The 22465-nt window shown below is 40.0% G+C and overlaps 2 protein-coding genes across 2 annotated transcripts in view; one reads left to right on the plus strand and one right to left on the minus strand.

The window, feature by feature from the left end:
• LOC134656951 (14-3-3 protein epsilon) overlaps positions 1-2935 on the plus strand; it is a 30044-nt gene extending 27109 nt beyond the window's left edge. The window contains exon 6 of the mRNA XM_063512513.1: positions 1230-2935. Coding sequence (XP_063368583.1) covers positions 1230-1285 — 56 coding nt within the window. The 3' untranslated portion in view covers positions 1286-2935. The remainder of the gene's footprint in view (positions 1-1229) is intronic.
• A 997-nt stretch (positions 2936-3932) lies between these two features.
• LOC134656728 (putative fatty acyl-CoA reductase CG5065) lies at positions 3933-18323 on the minus strand. Its single transcript, XM_063512240.1, has 12 exons — positions 18272-18323; positions 17698-17906; positions 17055-17212; positions 16398-16488; positions 15747-15892; positions 14466-14575; positions 13015-13207; positions 12651-12727; positions 9296-9458; positions 8104-8254; positions 5193-5299; positions 3933-4032 (listed from the first exon to the last, which is right to left on the minus strand). The coding sequence occupies exons 2-12, from the start codon at positions 17887-17889 to the stop codon at positions 3933-3935; spliced, it is 1488 nt and encodes a 495-aa protein (XP_063368310.1). The 5' UTR covers positions 17890-17906; positions 18272-18323.
• Positions 18324-22465: the final 4142 nt, after the last annotated feature.

Genomic DNA, 22465 nt, shown 5'->3' on the forward strand with positions numbered 1-22465 from the left:
CCATTAACCATTATAAATTGAACCTTAAACCGTAACGGACGATTACAGTTTACGGTTCAATTTATAATGGTTAATTGCCAACATTTTCAATTGCATTAACGTTTCGGCCAACACTGGCTATAAGCGTTGTAAACTCTGCAGCAAATAGCGACACTCGCCATCTACACTAAATAAGGAGCCGCCAGGATGGCTTGGCTGGGCTAACGAAACTCAGACATCCACTTGACGGGCGTGGCTTGCTTGTTTTGGCTAAGAAAAGTAGTTCAATAGAAGTTTTCTCAGCTTATATTGCGTCGAAAGTTACAAAAATGTTACACAGATGCACACTCTAATATGCTCTTTCCCACTCATAATTGTGTATCCTCCAATTATCTATAGTATAGGGCCTTGCGCCAAACTTCATCGTAGTTCGTTAAAATGTACTTGTAAATTAACCGACTGTAGTATGACAGCTGCCACCTCCATATTAAACGCGAATGAATCTATTGATTCTGCGCGCTATAAACCCGCATTTAGACTCTCATTGCCGCTCATATTCCAAGACACGATGTGTCTTAAAGATAATGTAAGCCTAGTTTATTACAAAGTACACAGCGACGTATTACAATTACGTCATTTACTGAGAATATTGTACACATTATGAGCGTTTTTAACGTCTTGAACGTGGCCAAATTGGGTTGTTTTTAATTTCACACACTATTTAACTTAGTAGTCGCCATGTCATCCACCTTAATTACATACTTGAGAACTCCTGTTACTCGGACAACTCAAGTTCCCTTCCAACCGTGGTGAAGCCTTTTTAGGGTTCCGTACCCAAAGGTAATAAACGGGACCCTATTACTAAGACTTCGCTGTCCGTCCGTCCGTCCGTCCGTCACCAGGCTGTATCTCATGAACCGCGATAGCTGGACAGTTGAAATTTGCACAAATGATGTATTTCTGTTGCCGCTGTAACAACAAATACTAAAAATAAAATAAATAAATATTTAAGGGGGGCTCCCATTCAACAAACACGATTTTTTTGCTCTATTTTTTGTTGATGGTGCGGAATCCTCCGTGCGCGAATCCGACTCGCACTTGGCCGGTTTTTTTCAAGTGCGTTATTTTTCCACGACACGTTATTAAAACGACGTTTAACGCTTTCACTGTGCGCCTAGCGGGTCGCTGGCAGTGAAATATGTAAAACATAACTGGCTTGATTGTCATGATGTGTTGCATTTGTGTTGCAGGTGAGGCCGAACAGAAGGAGCAGACACAAGACGCGGAGGACCAGGACGTGTCGTAATACCTTTCAGCGTTCTATTTAAATATAATAACAAAAATAAATATAGTACGATGTAAGAGCCAGCCCTCGATGACAACCGGTCGAACCTCTCGCTCCCCCCCCCCCACACCTGCCGACCACACCGACCCACACACCTATCTGTACGATCGTCATTTTCGTTTATGTATTGTGTCAAATTATATACGAGTAATATTATGAATATGTACCTACTTGTTTTGATAAATTTGTTTTCGATTACGATGAATAATGTTAAGGATACTTTCCTTTGGTATTGCATTTTAACTGTACGTTGTTAAGAATGTATTTTCTTATCACTTCGGATGATCTCCGCGCTCGCCGCGTTTACATTCTGGTTCTATTAAGGTGGGAATTGTAAATTTTCTAAGTATTTTATACCGCGTGTAAAGTATTTAACTCCGTTGTGACTTAGCACCGTAGCGACAATTAACGATACAATTATGAAAGCATTTAGTTTGGACTATCGGGACTATGGCGCGCCGCGGAGCTCTGCACAAATATAGTCGTTTTATACGTACTCCCGTACTGTGCTCGCCCGAGCTGCGGTCCCGCGTGGCGGGTCCCGCGACGCGAGCAGCGCACCCGCCACGCGGGACCGGCCGCGAGTCCTCCCGCCTCGCCGTGAGCATTCGATACGTCGTTCATTACATAACATATATTTTATCTGTAACTTACATTATTAGGGTGGTATTCGTAGTGACTTGCAATATTTAGCTAAGTGATAGTGGCGTCACCTGTCGCTCTTCATGTATCGTATCTCGTACGGGCGTACCGCGTTACATACATTACATACCTCCTTGTGTATTTATTGCAACATTATAATGCGTTTGTGTAAATTGTGACTACTGTGTAGTACTGTACTGGTGTTGTTGAACAAAGACGTGCCGGCCCGTCTGCCGGACGGTCCGGCGTCGTGCCGGACGGTTCGGTAGTCGCACCGGACGCGGTCCGGTCCGCCGGACGCCGCCGGACGGGCTGCGCTCGTTAGATAAAGACATTGTCGATGTACCCGCTTCGTTCGTATTACAACTTTTGGAGTATTCACACTGAATTGCTTTAATTACTTACGAGTATTGTGATAGAGATTTTGTATATTTTAATTTATTTTTTTTAATTTCGCACGTCATTCGGAAATATTTCGCCGTAGCGCTAAATCTCTTACAATTTTAACAGGACGAACCGTAGTTCTAGAGTTGTGCTAGGATAAGGTAATGCACTTGGGAGAAATTATTTATTTGAAATGAACTGCTCCCGGGGCGGCGGCCCGCCCTCGGGGCCCCCGGGCCCCTCGGTGGGTCCGGGGGGCCCCTCGGGGGGTCCGGGGGGCCCCGCGGCGGGCCCCTCAGGCCCCCCGGGCCCCGCGGGGGCGCCTACATTCCATCTCCGCGCGTGCGGCGGCCCCACCGCCGCCGACCAACAAGCGTGGGAACGAGTGCGTGCCCGAGTAAGATATTAGCGTTATTTTTAATTGAATTTGTAATATTGCATATATTTTTGTTAATTTATCCACAAAAAAAAAATACTGATGCAATTAGCCTTAGTGTTATGCAATATTGATTTATGTCCTACCAACTACATTGAAATTTATTGTAAATGACAGTGTAAATCTAATAATAAAAATTCAAAAGTCCAGTGGTTTGTTTCATTGATCTAAGTAGGCCCCCGTTAAATGAGATTATGCCAGACATTTTAACACATTCACTGCCACCCAGCCAAACAAGACATCCGCGCCACAAACAGCTGTAGTACCACGATCCCGACTATCGGTTCGTCCGGCCTGGGAACGAAATCATAAAAAATACGCGATTGTCGGGTTTTCGGCACTGAATGTGTTATCACGAATGACAAATGGCGATCAAAAGGTTAATAAAACGATACAAAAATTGGATACTTCTCTTAGATTCAATTCTACATCCTAATTAACCTTTTGGACGCCAATGACCGATATATACGCACCGCAGGTCCAACGCCAAAGACGTATTAACCGGTCATAGACCACAGAGCAACATAAACCTAGGTGCATATGCATAAAGTTCATTTCGGTTTTGACACTTCGGTTACGTGGCGTCTGAGAGACAGCTTTAAATTGTGTTTGACACGGCGTCGAAAAGGTTAATAAAGTAAGGATGGTAAGCACGAAGTATTTCGTACATTGAACCGCCCGTTCCCATGTGATGTGACACTCAAATGACTGCGAGCAGAACAGCAATATAATTATACGCATGCGATAGAGATAGGAATAGGCGGGTTAATGGTAATAACATACACTATTCTATGGTATAATGTACGAAATCTTACTGCGAACTTGGAAGGTAATAAGTGTAATAATATATACTAATCTATGCTTGGAAGTACCCAACGGGTACAAAAAAAGGAAAACTTAATAAATACAACTTCATTGAGTATTTATTATGACATCAATTATTAATAACATAAAATTAATTATTTACTAACAAATCCTTTGATTGCCGAGGATGCATCACGTCGCGAATTGCCGGCATATATTAAGCCCCCTCCACACTCGTGCGCGAAGCCGAGAACGCGTGGAGGGGGCTTTATAAATATTATAATGTTTGCAATGACATCACTTTTAGACTGTTAGATTAGATATACCTACACATAACAATATTCACATGATGACAGATAAAATTATTGTAATGTAGTAGAATAAGAAATATGCACACAGCGAGTAGAATATGGTCTTGGCGGCCCAATCCAGGTAGTACAATCTGAAACAAGTTTGATTATTCTTTATTTCTTCGTTAAATAAACGAGACACAAAAGGCACCCAGATAGGGACAGGGACAGACAAACTGATTAGTTGTTGCGTATCTTTATTAAGCCCCCTCCACACTGCGCGAAGCCGCGAACGCGAGTGTGGAGTAGATTTTGCTGATTCGCGCACGAGTGTGGAGGGGGCTTTAGCAGTCACTACTTTTTTTATGGCCTGGTTACGAGACCTTTAAGCTGTGTCCAGGCGGGCTGGGCAAATCGACCGATTTGATCAGGAAAATAATTGGCGCCAACCTCATCTAGCGTCCACACGTACACAATTTAATCACCAATTTGCATTCCATAGATACTAACTTCGAAAATTGGCATTTTTGTATCCGCACTTGCTGATTTGATCGGGGAATCAAATTGTATGTATGTTTGCGTCTGCACGGCCTGATTCGATTGGACAATTTCATCAGATTGGCGAAAAATTGTCTTATCTGGACTCCACTTTAAGCCAAGCAGTCCCTACGTTTATTAGGCGGTGTTGCCAACGCAACTCTGTTCAAAATTTAGGCCACATAGATCAGCCATATCATCTGGCAACTTTTTTCCATGAGCCCCCTCCAGACTACTATGTGCGTGAATCGCGGCGCAAAGCCGCGAACGTGAGTGTGGAGTCGATTTCGCTGTTTGCGAGGAGTTGTCGACGAGTGTGGAGGGGGCTGGCTATAAATCCATACCTACAGTCAGCAGCAATAGTTGCTAAGCGGGCGAGATGTCTCCAAATGATCTTGACGCGACTTTATTGTTAAGAGAATGAGCGCGTCAAGGTAAATTTGGGGCATTTTCACTTAACTGTGCACCTTTAACGGCCGGTTAGCAATCGTTACAAAACTGACGGTCAATGTCAGATCCCATACATTTTGTCAAGAATGTAACGGTTAGAGTCAGTTAGACGTTACTGAAACACGACTTAAGTCGCGCTTTAAGGTGCACAGTTAAGTGAAAATGCTCTTTGAACACCTCGCCCGCTTAGCAACTATTGCTGCTGACTGTTCATATTGCTAATATGGCAAAAATAATTCATCATTCTGAGTTGGCAACACACACTAGGTATAGGTGGGGGGGTAGGTGTTTAACTAGGCAGATTCATACGCGTGGCAAGGAGTACCTTTTTTGCAGTATCCTGGCTTGTGGCAGAGTGGCAGGGTCCTCCTTGCAGCAGTACGTGCGAGCGCCGAAAATGTAGTCACGGATATAAGAGTTCCAGTTCACCATCTAACAAGAAGAAACTTATTGGTTTCGGAGTAGGTATCATAGAACAGATTATACATGATAGCAATCTTAGAAAGTCCGGACACACTATCGCACCGCACCGCGACCTTAGTGCGTCGCACCCATAAGTGAGAGTGAGAAACTGATATCTATCTATTTCTCGCTCTCACTTATGGGTGCGACGCACCAAGGTCGCGGTGCGGTGCGATGCGATAATGTGCTACCATTTTTAGTCCTAAGTCAAAAGACGGTAAATTCGAAAATGGAGGCGTAAAGAGACCATCCATAAACATTTAGGCCCACTTGCACCATTCCACTAACCCTGGGTTAACTGGTTAAACCTGGAGTTACTAGTAGAGTTTGACACTGGGTTAACCCATTCAGGGCCAGCGACTCAGCGTATGGGTCATGCTCAAACAGTTCCGCAGGGCCAGTGACTCACATGTGAGTCCTGAATAAATTCTGATTTAAACTTAAACGAAACGTAATTTGATGTAGTAACGTAAGTAACATATAAGCTAACAATCATTTCTATAAGGCATATTAGGATAAAAATTATAAACACGTTTTTTTTTAATGAAAACAGGGTCTCGAATATTCAAGTTTGGTTTACTATCAGTGCAATATAGTAAATATACTGAAATTCTAGATACATAATGCGATGCAAGCAAACAGAAAAATCTATATTGAAAAAATACAAAAACTATATATATTTCAGAAGTTATTGGCAGGGCTCAAGGTATGGGTCACCGTGGCCTGGCGCTACTTGTAAAAACTGCTAATGTTTCCGTAGCAGGCTAAAATAAACTTTATTGGCTGGTTTTAAAGCTTATTTCATGTTGAAGCTGTTTGATACTGTACCATTTTACAACTGATTACTGTTTGGATGATGGTAAGCAACAATTTGTAGGAACCAAGCCGTAGTATAATAATATTTTGTTTTGTATGAGGGGTAAGGCAACGAGGATTTTTTCCCACTGTACTTTTATGTCATAATATTTGGTGATCGTTGTATTGTATCTTAGGCAATTACCTACTAACAATGATGTTAAAGTTAATTTTTTTTCGTTTAAATATAGAACACGGCGGTTGAAACAGTCACCACTAACTAATATGTATTGTATAACAAATAGTTTGTGACAAATATTTACAAGTTTTTTCAAACATCGTAGTTTCTACGGCAGATTAGAAAGTAAGTACTATAATACATTTTAAGTTCTCTATTGTTACTAATATAATGGCGTTTACCAAAACAAAGATAATGACCGACCAGGTATAAGCTTATCGGACACACTTGGACAATAAACAAGGAATGCATCCGAACGGCGGCGGCGGTATTATCTTTCATGTGGTATTTGTCACAAGAGTTCAAGACGTGATTCATCCCATCCCCTCTATTAGAGATGTATTTTGGAGTAACATGGAAAATATTATTTAGTCACGATTTATTCGTTGGCGACTTTATACTCCTCCTGTGCTGTTTAGTGATTTCGTATTTTGTGACCATGGCTATGGATTACCGGAATTTGAACCCGCCTAACCTGACCGACTGTGCTATGAACTGGACCCCGAACCTGCTTCATCCGAATGACCTGGCTACGAATTCTGGAACCCTGAACTCACCTTTGTTGAATTTCATCTAAATCGGGAAACGGTTCTAATTTAACTTCCAAGATTTGCCCCAAAAAACAACAACAAAAAACACGGCAAGTTAAATAGAATCAGACTAAGCTAAGTTGGCAGCGATTTTGATAGCACAGGCTGAGTACCTAAGTGTAATTTAAATGTCATACTTATATGAAATTATGACGTTTAAATTAACATTTGCACAGGCTGGGCTATAAAATTTGCTACCAACTTAGCTTGGTCAGACATTAAACGCTTGTAGAAAGTAAAAATATTCACTCCTACAAACTGCAATAATTAGTTTCTTTTTTGATAGGCACAGAAAATCGGTGGTTAGTAAAAATGTTGCATAATGCTGTCCAACTGGCCGGCTTCATAAGCGGCGATTTATTTACCGTTCGCGCCAGGCTCGAGACCCATAAGCTGAGTCATGCGTTTTAGCTAAAAACGATTTGTATGGTGGCCTGGCGTATTGTGTACGCTCGGCGGTTCGTGGCCATGAATGGGTTAATGGTTTAACCGCTTAACCCCAGGTTAGTGGGATGGTGCAAGTGGGCCTTAGAATTTTAGACAGAAAGTAAGAGTCCATCCTTACTAAGTTTTATGTGTAATATGATGCATTATCACAGCCAAGAATGCCTGTCTGGTTTTGCAACTAGCATCTGCATTCAAGGGAATACAACTAAGGGGGCGTCCATTAATTACGTGAGGTTTTCAGGGGGATGGGTCAAGCCGAATATAACGAAATGTAACGTGATTCAAAAATCCCCATACAACACCTAAGAGAATCATCCTGGAGAAATAAGAGACGGCCATTCGAACTGACGACAGACTCGAAATAGCTTTAGATGTGATATCAGCTTAACACATTCAGTGCCGAAAACCCGACTATCGGGTACTTATTTATATGACGAGATTTTCGTGGTACGACAGCTTTATATGACAAAGTTTGAGGCCTGGCGCGGATGTCTTTTTTGGCTGGTGGCAATGAATGTGTTAAGTTACAGTTACGATATTAGGTAGTTTTAATATCTTACGTTGATTATGTAAGTACTTATAACAGAGACTCGCGCCTGCAGTCAAACTGTGCAGTTTTGTAGGAAACTGTATTAGATTGTAAGTTTATTTCATGTAATAATAATAACAAATAAATAAATGAAATAAAATAAATTGAAGGTAACCTTGATATCGGTGTAGAAAGTCTCGTCGTCCTCTTTGGAGACTTGTGCCCGCAGCGCGAGGAAGTTGTCATTACGGAAGTGCCACTCGTTCAGCCAGTAGTATTGAAATGTTGCCAGTCCGGCGCTGATGCGCCTCTGCAACCTCACCATACTACAACAAATAATTATAAGCTGGCTCTCTATTGTTTCCCATAAAGTTTTAAGTTATAATGTATTGTTTGTCCGCATTTTCGTTAGTCATAATTTGGTTTTTCTCAGTGACGCGTAACTTTTCAGGATATGGCAACAAATCTAACCTATAACCTTATCCATAGGATAACCTTATGATATTCCTGAAAAGTTAACGGCTTAAGAATGATAACTAATCATAATCTGACAATCATTACAATATAACTTTGGTCTGGGGGCTGCAAAGCGCTGGTGGACTAGCGGTAAGAGCGTGCGACTTTCAATACGGAGGTCGCGGCTCGCGGGTTCAAACCCCGGCTCGTACCAATGAGTTTTTCGGAACTTAATATGTAAGTACGTAATATCATTTGATATTTACCAGTCGCTTTTCGGTGGAGGATAACATCGTGAGGAAACCGGACTAATCCTAATAAGGCCTAGTTTACCCTCTGGGTTGAAAGGTCAGATGGCAATCGCTTTCGTAAAAACTAGTGCCTACGCCAATTCTTGGGATTAGCTGCCTAGCGGCTCCCATGAGCCGTGGCAAAATGCCGGGACAACGCGAGGAAGATGATGAGGTCTGGGGGCTGCAGGCCAATTGAGTGACGGATTGAACTCTCTAATTGCGAAAGCATGAGCAAAGATGGGTGTCATTCTGAATCCCTAACAACGTTTGTCCTAAAGTCACTTGCCCTAACTGGTTTGTCCTAATGGGCACATGCCCTAACGATCAATTGTCATAACGATTATTTTCCATAATGTAAGGTTCTGAAAAATGGTTAGGATTCAGAACTTGCTGCCACAAAAGTGGGTTAGGTTAGGGTTAGAACTGCGACCCTCGCAAAAAAGAAAATTAGCTTAATAACATTAGGATAAGCAATCAATAATTAGGGCAACCAAAATTAGGGTTTTTAGTGTTAGGACAACTGATCATTATGACATTTATGACAAACAATATTAGGGAATGCAAAGATAGGAGAAAAGACTTTAGGGATTCAGATATAGATCCAGCAAAGATACTTACAAAGGCTTCTGTCCCAGTAGCAACAGCATCAGATCGAGCAAGTACGCTGGCAGCAGGTGTGTGAGCAGCAGCGCGATCTGATGATGGAGACGTGAGGTCTTCTGCGAGCCGCCGGGGTACCACAGGCATTGGGAGAAGGGGAACTCTTGCACGTGGACGCGGCCTGAAATTCGTTAGTCTTTTTTTTTAAATTTATTTAGGTAAACAGTCACTACAAGAAAGGCTTAGATATAAAGTATTTTTAACACTATACAGGGTGCCTTCTGTAACAGGAGCAATAAATTAAACTAAAGGCTGTACTCCTCAAACTGACCAACATTTGTTCAGCAACTTTTAAAGAATATGAATCCTTTAGACTTCCTCTTTTTCATACAAAATAAATATTGCCTTCAATGTACGCTGACATCAGTGTGTTTGACGTTGCTTGTCACGCTTTAAACATAACAAAATTTGCAATACATTGCGTCTTAGAATAAACTTTAAAGTGTAATAAAAATCAAAACATGAGTTATTTTCAAAAGTTGCTGAACAAATGTTGGTCAGTTTGAGGAGTACAGCCTACAGTTTAATTTATTGCTCCTGTTACAGGAAGCACCCTGTATACAGTATGTGTGACCAACACCGTTCACCACTTATTAAACCGCATCTACAGTTTCTTAGAAAAACACAATTTGTTAAATGATAATCAGTTCGCTTTCCGTAAAAAACGTTCTACCACCCTCGCAGCTTTTAACTACGTGCAAACAATAGTTGACTACTTAAGAAATAAACACTACGCAGTGGGACTATTGTTAGACATGTCCAAAGCATACGACAGAGTGTCACACCCCATACTGTTACAAAAATTAAACGCAATAGGCATACGTGGTAAAGCACTAGATTGGATGAAGTCATATCTCACGTCACGACAACAATATGTAGAAATAGAACACCTTGAAAACCAAACCAGAACATTACACAATATCCAATCCAATATACGATATATCGAGAACTCAATCCCACAAGGAAGTGTCATAGGATGCATCCTATTCCTCATTTACATAAATGACCTTCCAAAATCCACTGAACACAAAGTTGTTATGTTTGCCGATGACATATCGATCTTATTCCAATGCCCAGATAACAATAGCAGCAGTTCCTACATAGAACAAACTTTTAACTCAATAACTCATTGGCTCCACGATCACAACCTCATAATAAATAATGACAAATCAAAATTAATCCAATTCAGACCAAGACAAAAGCAACCCCTAAATCTCAACACTGTAATAAACAACCTAAATATTGAAGAAGTACCCGACTGCACCTTATTGGGCCTTACACTGGACAGCCATTTGACATGGAAAATACATGTAGAAAAAATTAAAAATAAACTTGCCCGATTTGTGTATGCACTTAGCGTACTGAAGTGTAGCACTACCTTAGAGTGTGCGCTGGCGGCGTATCACTCGCAAGCAGTCGCATGGCTACGCTACGGACTTCTCTTGTGGGGCCACAGCACCGACATTCAAAACGTTTTCATCATGCAGAAAAAATGTATCAGGATCCTAGTAAATATACATCCACCCCACAGCTGTAGACCACACTTCAAAAATCTTAACTTACTGACCCTCCCCTCTCTGTACATTTTGGAAGTAGCTACATTTGTCCGAAAAAACCTACATTTATTCCAATTTTGTCAAAACCCTCGACGTCAACACTACATAGAACTCCCGGAGCCTAAATTAGAAATATACAAGAACGGACCATACTACAGAGCCATAAATGTTTACAATAAAATCCCCACATATTTAAAAACAGACTCTAACTTCATAAACCGCCTTAAAACTATGCTGATGGATAAATGTTACTACTCAATAGCCGAATTTATGGAGGATGATATTATGTAAAGCTATGTACCTTGTATGTAGCTTGTACTTGTAACTTGTGTTGTATATATAAACATAATTGTATATTATAACATATTTTATATTAAGTAAAACGAACGGTTATACTTAATACGAATATGTAGAAACCCTTGTTTATAGGTACCTAACAAGAAGTATTAGTTAGAAAGTGCAATTTAGAAAATTTTGAAAATGTATAAGAATGATAATAATTAGTAAGAAGTAATAATAAGCAAACTGTGATATTGTGAACTACCTAATTTTTGCTACACCCTTTCCAGGGTCCATGTATGTAACATCTATACAATGGTATGCAAATAAAGATCTCTATCTCTATCTCTATCTCTATCTCAATTAGGTAAGTACTTTGATTATTCGGAGCTTATACCTCTGGAGCTTAAGGCTCCGGGAGGCATTGACAAGGAAAAGGTTGTTATTACATTAAGTTTATACATCATAAAATTAAATTAAATTGAACATATTAGTGCGACAGTGACGTGCGACAGCTACGGAGCGTGAGTAAGCGATTGGCATGTTGGCTACGCGGCCTGGCCTGTAGAGTTTGTGCGGAAAAAGAAGAGTCGTGAATTGTATCGGGCCCCATACCAGGGATGTTGCGGATGCCGATTTTTTGACATCCGCGGATGCGGATGCGGATGCGGATTTTTAAAGGCTCACATCCGCGGATGCGGATGCGGATGTCAAGATTAGGTACTTAGAAAACGTCAAATATTACATTTTTAGTATTTTTTTATTTAAAAAAAAACGAAACGTTTAGTATTTGAACAAGAATATAGGTGCGTTATATTTAATAAACAGTAATTTGGCTGACTTTTCTGGATCTAGACGATTTCGTTATAGGTAATTATGAAATTACCTAGCACTTACGCCGCCGCTAAGACGTTCCTGTACCGACTTGTTCGACATCCGCATCCGCATAAGCTCCGCATCGATTTTATGCGGATGTTGAAAATAATGCGGAAGTTCCGCGGTTGCGGATGCGGATGCGGATGTTCGCAACATCCCTGCCCCATACATTCCACGACTCTTCTCTTTCCGCACAGACTCTAGTAGTACTGTGTTTTGTAATATATGCTAAGGGCCATTTGCACCATTCACTAACCCGAGGTCTAACTGGTTAAACCTGGAGTTACCATGGTTACCAATAAAATATATTGACACTGAGTTAACCAAGAGTTAACAGTTTAACCGGTTAACCCCGGGTTAGTGGGATGGTGCAAGTGGCGATAAGAAAGATCTCTATCTATCTCTATCTCTCTCAGAAAATTATCGTAAATTCACTAATGATAAATTGAGATGTAGGTACCTATAAAATAGCGAATTATAAAAATATGGCTGAGGCTGGTCAATTGCATTAGTAACATTAGCTGATTCCTCTGCCCTCTGCCCTGTAATTCTGCCCCCATGTGAGATCAGAATGAGGTTCAAAAAGTTGTTAGTGTCCTTACCCATATCAATTAATGCTCCCACGGTCACTGGGTTCCTTCTAGACACCGTCAAATTCACCACCTGTATCTCTTTTGGCCTGTAAAAAAATTCTTAGTTGTAGATTAATTGTAGCTATATACTGGCCTCATTTTCGAAAGTGTATTTAATTATGGCACATATTTAACCGGTCATCTAATTAATCGACTTTAGGTAGTTTAAAAATAAAACGGGTACTCAAATTTATAGATTGGCAACAAAAAAGGAACCTTAAAATATATCAATATGAGTTGTATTTTAATGCCGTTATAGCTTATGATTATTTTTATACAGATATACAGTAACATTTTCGTAGCTGTAATGGACTGAAGACAACTAGACACTTACTTATGGATCCCCGTGCTAAACGCGGCCAATATACACCCGTTGACCACAAAGTCCACGGGGATAATGTCGCAGGTGAGCGCCTCCTTGGTGAAGATGGTCCGTACGGCGCCCTTGCCGGCGCCCACCAGCAGGCCGGTGGGGCCGCTCAGGCTGACCACCCAGCCTGGGAGGGGCTCTGCCAGGGCTGCTGCCACTAGGAATAGAAGGAAAGCATGTCCAGTTCAGCCCTAGTAGCACGGTCGCATTTTTATCATTTATCACCATGCCTGTCACGTTCTAACAAGTATGTAAGTGCGAAAGTGACGGGCTTAGTGATAGTCGATAAAAATGGAACCGTGCTAAGCCCGCTGGGGTGTCACGAGAATTTAGTAACAATAGTTATTTGTTTTACAAGAAACGAACGTTCGAAAACTGGAATCTTGAGCGTTGCGAGGGTTTCAAAGCACGAGGGTTAAACAAAATTTGCCCCCGAGTGAAACGAAATTTTTCTCCACACCAACCCGAAGCAAATATTAAATGTAAAATGTCAAACAAAATCAAACCAAATCAAATTCAAATGAATGTAAATATTTATCATCCAAAATCATCATTTAAAATTCAATTCTACCAGAAAACATAAGAAAACAACTCAAAATTTGCATTTGATTACCTACATGTGAATTACTGATAGCAAAGTTGTAACTTTGCTATCCTGTTTTGAAGTGCAAAGTAAGCCTTTCCGAGCTGGTGTGGTGAAAATAAAATTGCCTCGTGACATTAATCTCATATTTACTTATTTATTTAGAAATTTAAATCAGACAACAAGGCCCAAAGCAAAAGGCAGGCTTATTAATCCTACAGTTTATAGACGCTCTCTGCTCTCTCTCATGCAAAATAAGCGTCGCTTGTCGAGTTGCGGAAAATCGCCCGAACTACAATCAGTGGCGTAAGCGTGGATCTCGGCCGCTCGGGGCGGATGAAAATTTTGCCGCCCCCTAGCTTACGTATTTCAATATAATAAGTGCGACTGAAATAGTTCAAATATTTATACGATATTATTGGTATTTATTCTGAAATTTTGCCGCCCCCTAAAAGTGCCGCTCGGGGCGGGCCGCCCCCCCCGCCCCCACTACGCTACGCTACTGACTACAATACAATACCTACACCGTACACACTCTCTCGCGCATTGGAAGGAATGGAAGGTCTGACATCTTGTATCTTTAACTTAAAGTCACATAATATACTGCGCCAAAAAAATTACATTAAATGTAGAGTATTGACTCAAAATCGTCAGCTTCGTAGGCATGGAAGGAACACATCAACTCACCGAGGATTTTAAGTACGGTGGGTGTACACAACGGAGCCATATTGTAAAACAATTAAGCAGGCTATCTGTACTGTACCTAGAAGCTTGTTCGAAGACTGTACTTGGCCTAAAATACTGCACTGTTTTAAAAGTTCCAGCTACTCACCAATAGAGGGCCTCGCTATGACGATGGGAAACTTTCCTTCGTACTGCGCAACCAATGACTCTGACAGAGCTTTAGTGTAGGCATAGGTATTCGGTTGAGGGTGTATCAATCTGAAAAAGAGACATTAATTTTTTAAATCTAATTGCATTGAAATATTATCGAGAAGTATGAAAATATCTATAACTATACTGCAAGATAAAACTTACGCATTAGGTATTATTAATTTTCTAATAAGTACTTTAGGTCTTTAAGGTCTTCTAATCTCAAAGGGGTTCCCCAGCGAAGGGTTCACGACAAGCGGCTAATTAGAAGGTAGGTCTGGTTACACGCCAAACTTTTTTCGTCATGTGGTTCGCTGTCATTTGGGGATTTGATTAAAGGGTACGCGAGATAAAAATATTGAGAAACCCTGCTATAATCCATATTGCACTAGCAATCCACATGATGCCAAGATTGTCTTAATTGAGTACATAGGTACCATCATTGACAGTTTATGTGCTTGAATGGGGTTGATCGGTCGAAGTATTTATTTAGCAGATGGCGCCATCATAGCTTGCCCTGTCAATCCCTAGAATTGTGTCAAAAACCTTATTGCAACTGAGTTAAGGTCTACTACTCATAATCAAAAAATCGAGTACTGAACACTGTTTCATACGTAAACTCAAAACGTTCTGCACATCAAAAGCATACTACTCGGTGAAAGAATTCCTGGATGAATGATTAAATATGTCGAAACCATAAAATAAATTTATATAATATAAGCTAAGCTATCTTATAATATTTGTAAATAATGTTTGAGTCTGACGATGTACAATTAATACAAATAAATATATTCTATTCTATTATATTCTATTCATAGTCAGTTAACACATTCGCTGCGTTACGGGAAGCATTTGGCCGTATTAGACTTTCCGCCGGTGCGGCAGCTATCTGCGCTTGTCTTACCCCCGGTGCGGCGGTGGTTAAAATTCCCGTAAAATTAAGGATTTTGAAAAATGCCTATATCTTTTGGAATTTTATACAGATCCGCGGGCGACGGCAACTGTATATACACAAGGATATAGTCTATTAATCAGAATTTTTTAGTCCAAATCGATAACATTCCAGGTCTGTAGGGACCTTTAAAGTCAGAACATGGTACGGGAAAATGTAGGTCGTGCCGCAAATTTGGCTTTCTCAATACGGGAAGTATATGACTCGTAACGCACTGGCAGTAAGTTTGGGTTTCGCGCTGCCGTACCGAATGTGTTAAATAGTGTTTCTGTTAATGTTAGTACATACTTGGGCTGCAAATGTGCTAGCAGCTCATCGTCCATCCACTCAACGCATCTCATGACGTCCTGAGGCGTGTGGGGTGTCGTGTACACCCGCTCCTCAAGTTCAGGCAGCTCGCTACGGCAGTACGCGGTAGAGACGTGGACGAATACCTGTGGAAGGGTGTACATTACGTAGTCATCATCATCATCGTCATATGTGCAAAGTTTAATATACTTATCTAACTATTGCAAAACAAAAGCCCCTCCCTACAGAAAATGTTGTCAATAATTGGCAACCTACTTATACCGAATCGGCATCCTATTGGATTATATTAAATTTAATGCATATAATACCTACTCCTAGTTTGCATTGCACGGTCCACGTTTAGTTTAGACTAGGTATACTTAAGGCTTCGTCACACAGGCGCGTTTTCCGGGCGCGGCGTGAACGGGGCGGGCCGCTTTTAAATACTTATAGTTATAAAACGCTCACGCCCCGCTCACGCCGCGCCTGGAAAACGCGCCTGTGTGACGAAGCCTTGAATGTTAAAAGCCTTTGTACACATAAAATGCTATTAATTATTCGTGTTTGAGTTTGCGATAGTCTTGGCCATGCAGGCGAATCCGGCGCTCCCCTGAAATCGGTGACATGAAATGCTGTATGGCTCTATCATACCTCTAGCTGTGTCATGCCCTCTGCCAGGTGTAAGACACGCTGGGTCCCACGTACGTTGAGGGCGGTAGCATCCTTGATAGGCATGTCGAACCTATAACACAACACAATTTTTAATTAAAACTAAGTACATACCTACTTTGATAAAAAGCGAAAATCTAACCTCTAAATCTGAAAGCGATTTCATTTTAAAGCGAACTTCCGTGCGGTGGTTCTTAGCTATGTTTCAGCAGTTTGAATAGTATCTGCTCTTTTGCAAAATTATGTAAGGCATTTCTGCGCGCAGGGGTTTTCTTAATTTTTAATTTAATAGTTATCACCCTGTTCAATCAAGACCTACTCTTTATCATGCCAATTGTGAAAAGCTTTCATCTTATCCTTTTGAACGCCACAGACGGCAATTGACGTCAACGCAAAATCGTGACAACGACGCCAAAGACGGCATTTGCCGTCGATCGTTTATTGATGAAAATCTACTGAAAAACACCCCACTTTTAGGTTGGCATTATTTATTCACAAAACTAAATTTTACCCCCGGGGCGTCAGTGGCACGGCAAATGGATGCGCCGTTTGGCGTTCAAAAGGTCAAGTATATTTAGGTATATGCCAAAAAGCTGCCCGTTGTTGGTCCTCATCGCATCTATCGTCATCATATCTCACCTCACGCAGGCCGCACAGTGGAAGACGACCTGGCACTCCTGCCTCAGTGTCTCGCGGAGGTCGTCTGATATTCCCAGACCGTCTGCTAATATGTCTCCAGGGACCAGGTGCAGCTTCTTCAAGCACTGCGGATTCTCTTCGTGAATACGGTTAAATACCTAAATGGAACGAAATTGAAAGAGATAAGTAAGTACCGACATGAAAAATAAAAATAGTGATATTTTAAAACATATTTTAAAGTTAGGTATATGTTATTTCCAAGATTAAAAGTTATTGAAAAGGTACAGGAACCCCCTAGTGTATTTCATTCGATAGCGTGACGTTTGTACAGTGAAAAGTGAGTTTGCGTTAAGTCTAATTTTGTAAGGGATTTTGAACAGCGCGCCGAGCGGGACGTTTTGGAAACTCAAAATCTCATACAAAAAACGTACTTCCAAGTCACGCTGTCGAATGAAATTTACACTAGGACCTACAGTACTCAGACCATTATAAGCCCTCGATTCCTATCTATAGACATTGGTGGCAAACATTTCTAAGGTATTGCGAATGCTCACTCCGAGCGTTTTCCCTAGGTATATATTTTGTTTTGCCCTACATATAAGTTTTGCCCGATATATTGTGCTCTATAAAGGGTGAAATTTACCGAACACTTAAGAAAGCCTTCAAGCCTCTGTTCACAGCTCTGCCCCTTCTTGGCCCTCATCACCAAGTACATCGTCTCCAGCTCGGGACAGCATCGGAGAAGCTTCTCAACCAGCACCTTGCCGAGGAAGCCAGTGGCTCCAGTGATAAAGATGGTCTTGTTGGCGTAGTAACCAGCTACGCTAGGCGCCATCGTGGATTTTTAATAAACTGGAAGTTTACATAATTTTGTGAGACTTACGGGCTCATTTAGACGGCGCGCGAACTCGTATACGATTTTAGTTACATTGCGGACCATTGAAGGTTACAACAATTCAACCGACCGATCAAAAGACGCAATGTAATGAAACTCGCATGAACATTCACTGCCAGCGACCCGCTATGTTCACTGTTTGCGCTTTTCGCTACATACGGTTTTTCCCATGTTATCGGCTACGCTCGTAGCGCGTAGCTCGCGCTGGCACTGAATGTGTTAAGTTGTTAATCGAAATCTAACGAAATTCGACTGTGAATAGTTGCTGGGTAAGCTATTAATTGAGAGAATATAGCATGACAGATTTTAAAAAAATACTTACGATTTAATATCGTCCGTCACTTCAATTAAATTGTTTAAATACGCGAAAGACCATGAAAATTAATTATTTAAGTCAATTAAAAACCATTTTGTAAAATACACACTCGTTCAACACTTGTGATCTGGGTAGACTGGTAAAAATTATCACGTCAAATCAAAACTAAATTATGCAAAATACCCACATAAAAAAATGTAAACTAACGTAAGTATACCTACCTATTTCATGGAAATTGGACTCCTAAAGGGAGTTACGCATTTCCTGAATGTTTTTTAAAATATAATGGCGTACTTATCTAAAAATATTTTGATTAGTAGCCTCATGTTGAGTTACAACTATGTACTTACGTACTTATGTAAAATAACAGACATGTAAACCGAAAACCCAAATCAAAATGTAGGTATTTCTTACAAAACTTAAGTGTATCGCAGGCAATATATCACTATCGGCGCGCAGGCGAAAAACTAAAGTCAGGTATGTTAGGTTTATTTATTATACCTATGCTTTTATTCGGTCTAAAAAACTTTATTTTTGTTGTCTACAATATTTTCTTTGTCAGAAGACCATTTAAAATAATGATGTTAATATGCCCTACTATTATGTCATTTGTATTGTTGACATAAAATGTGGGTAGGAATAAAAAAACATGAACAATTAAAATCAATTAGTAAAATTATGAATATCAATATAATATTGCTTGTCACACTACCTATATACCTAATGGTTAATGCAGTCGCATTTAATTAAAAGTTATTTGGAACTTAATTTGCCTGTTCAAAATATAAGGCGATGCACACATTGAAACCGGATCTGTCACGGTAAGAAGCGGAACATTTCAATCGGGCAAGTTTTACTCATGGTCTAATAAAACATGGTCTTCTCTTCCCAGAGTGTCACTTGCCTACGTCACAATAACATTGCCACTTTATTTCAACATACCATGTTACATGGGTACATTATATCTATGGTTAATAAAGTCCGTCAACCAAATCTTGTCAGTAGTAAAAGGCGGCAAATTTGAAAAATCGCGGGTTAGCAACACTGTGTTCGAATAATTCCAAAATGCGTTTCATCTGTGTTTTATCTGTGGAATGTGGATCGTGAATGACAGCCAGTCACCTTATTTGTTTTCATTTGGTTTTCATTCTGAATCGTTTCTGTTTCAAGAGATATTTCTGCTGTCACCATTAAATACCAATACATTAAATAAGAATAAGCAAAGCTAAGGGGCCTACAATGTACAATCATGCTCGTTGATGGTAAACATTACTAAAAATTGAGGTTATGACAAGTACATACTGGAAGAACTCTTTCGAACTTTTAAGATTATGTTCAGTTTTTTTGTTTTAGGGTTAAAAGGCATAAATAAAATTAAAACGTATGCCTAAATCTATCCAAACAAGACCATAAATTGTGTCCTGGAAACCGTCCATAGGCCCACATGTCTAATATTTTCAGCAATCAGTTGTGACTATTTACATACAGAGTATTATGCTTGGTTGTAGTGATCCGGTAACATTGGTAACTTCATTATATTTTTTCAATTAATGACCTGAATTATAGTGTAAGCTAAAGTGACCCTTATCTTATTTACCTTTAAATTAAATAAACACCCATATATCAGTTGTTTTATTTTTAATATGTAATCCTATTGTACAATATATACTTACCAATCAAAAAAATTACACAGGTATGTCATATTCATCCAGAAGAGTACACTAATTTTCATTAACAAGTGGCATATTATATTGTAAATAACAAATATATGCACTATCTAATTATCTGCATTTTGATATGATTTTATTTTAGTAAACTTTAGAAGACATAGATAGGGAACAAAGAGAATATAAGCACTACGTTAGGGAGTTGTTTTTTGATATCTTCAAATTTGTTCATCATTTTGATTAACATTGTTTTATCATCGCTTTTAAATTGTCCGTCCATGTTTCAAATTTTTTCAATAAACCGCGAGTGACAATTTGAATTGACGTACGCAGGGCGCGCTCAGCGGAAAAAAAAATATTTTGGTTCGATGTACATTGCTGCTTTTCTTAGCGCAATACTGCTCTTTGAGTGTTGCCCTACTTTAGTTTGCTTTACATTGCTACTGACAAGATTTGGTTGACGGACTATAAGTTAAAATATTTCTTTATAATTTTATAATTTTCATTTATTTGTATTTTATCTTAAATTTTACAATAACACGTCACTTTTAATTATTCGTTAGCAATATCTTCCGATTCACGAAAGAAATTTCAGACGTTCGGGTAATTCTGTTTACACTACTGGCAACATAGGATAGCGCTGTCACATTTGACAATCCGCCATTTTGTCCCTGACCGTCATCCTTGTCGAACGCGTGTTAATTGTTATTTCCTTCTCGCTCAGTGTCAGCAGTCGCAGTGTTTTCCAAACTTTTCACGTCGTAAGTTTGGTAATTAATGTTTTGTTACGAAAATGGTTGGCTGTTCTATTCGGAACTGTAAGAGTAGGGGTGAAAAGGGCAGTATAGATTTGTTTTATTTTACTATGTTTCTACATGAATAACTTAAAATTAATGCCGTTAAAATAATGTTCACCGTTGGTTAAAATTCTCCCATATTTTAAAGTTTGAGAACCTGTAAACAGCATGATGACGTAGGCAAGTGACAGTTAGGTCATTCGCGAATCTCGGAAGAGAGTACCAGGCGGAGTATATTATTATACCATGGTTTTACTAATAAACTAGACATATAGATAGCATCAAATAGATAGTCTGACCGGAAAGAGACGTGAAATGTATGGGCTCCCTTACATTCCACGACTCTTCTCTTTCCGCACAAACTCTAGCGTCGGCCAAAGTGGCCAAATATATTCTAATAGAAGAAGAAGAAGAATGTGTTTCGATATACTTGGCCACTATATGCACTGTCAAATATACTTCGTTGAACTCGGCAGACCGCGGTATCTATGTGTGTGGGATTTGGGTCAGTATTAAAAAAAAAGTTAATATAAGAAATTGTTTATTGCACAGGGATAGGTTACTTAAATAACAGGAGTCAAGCTCGGTGTATACTAAGTGTAAGGCCTGAGTGGACGCTCGAGTTGTGCGTGCAGCGGGGCGGGGCGTGCGGCGTGCATGTTAAACAAATGCAGCCGTATAGGAGCGGCCTTAGTGCACGCTGCTCACATCACGCGTGAACCCACAGCCACGCTGCACGCCCCGCCGAACGCTCCGCTTCGAACATCCACTCAGGCCTTACACTAACTGTACAAGCACGAACATAACCATAAACCGACACTATTCTATAGACAAGCGCTTCTAAGGCTTCCAGAGAACTCAGGGGTTCCGTACAATTTGAGGGATTTGTAGAACACCCTTGTGTGTGTCCGAATCCTTATTCGGAATGTGTAAATCCCTCCATATCGATGATAAACTTTCGTACGTTTCACTTCGCAAAAATAAACATAGAAACCTTTTACTACTTTTATTAAGGGCTCATTTAGACGGCGCGCGAACTCGTATACGATTTTAGTTACATTGCGGACCATTGAGGTTACATCAATTCAGCCGACCGATCAAATGACGCAATGTAATGAAACACGCATGCGAGTTCTCGTACCGTCTAAATGAGCCCTTATCGTGGCACGATTTTATCATTCGTAGATGAAATTTTATTTAAAAATAAAAAAGTATTTGCCATGATAGAGTATAAAAACAGCCACTGGGTTCAATTTAAATGAATAAAATTAACATAAAATATGTTTTTATATGAAATACAGATTCTGCGAAAGAGAAACGATTTTTTTTTATCGTTTCTCTTTCTTTACAATTGCAGTATTGGTGCAGTCCGTGCAGTGACTATAAGGTTGTAGACAATAAAATGGTATGTCTAGTAGCTAAAACATAAGAAAACGCTGCTATAGCTAAACGAACCTGGCAAGATTTCATAAGTAGCAAATCATTTGGACCAACCATTTCAAAATATACTTTGGTAGATAAATTTGAAACTGATGGCACCTCATAAGATAAGGCATGCATGACTATGCTTATATTTATATATAACTAGCGACCCGCCCCGGCTTCGCACGGGTTAATAAATTATACATAAACCTTCCTTTTGAATCACACTATCTACATAGTATAAAACAAAGTCGCTTCCCGCTGTCTGTCTGTATACATATATGCATATATGCACAATATCTAAGCATACTTAG

Source organism: Cydia amplana, chromosome 19 (assembly GCF_948474715.1).
Source record: "Cydia amplana chromosome 19, ilCydAmpl1.1, whole genome shotgun sequence".
Taxonomy (NCBI): Eukaryota; Metazoa; Arthropoda; class Insecta; order Lepidoptera; family Tortricidae; genus Cydia; species Cydia amplana.

Coding starts and splice junctions, on each gene's coding strand:
- LOC134656728 (XM_063512240.1), bottom strand. CDS start 17,889: ATGGCGCCTAGCGTAGCTGGTTACTACGCCAACAAGACCATCTTTATC. Junction 14,576..15,746: donor CTAGCACATTTGCAGCCCAA/GTATGTACTAAC, acceptor TCTCTTTTTCAG/ATTGATACACCCTCAACCGA. Junction 12,728..13,014: donor TTTAGCACGGGGATCCATAA/GTAAGTGTCTAG, acceptor ATTTTTTTACAG/GCCAAAAGAGATACAGGTGG.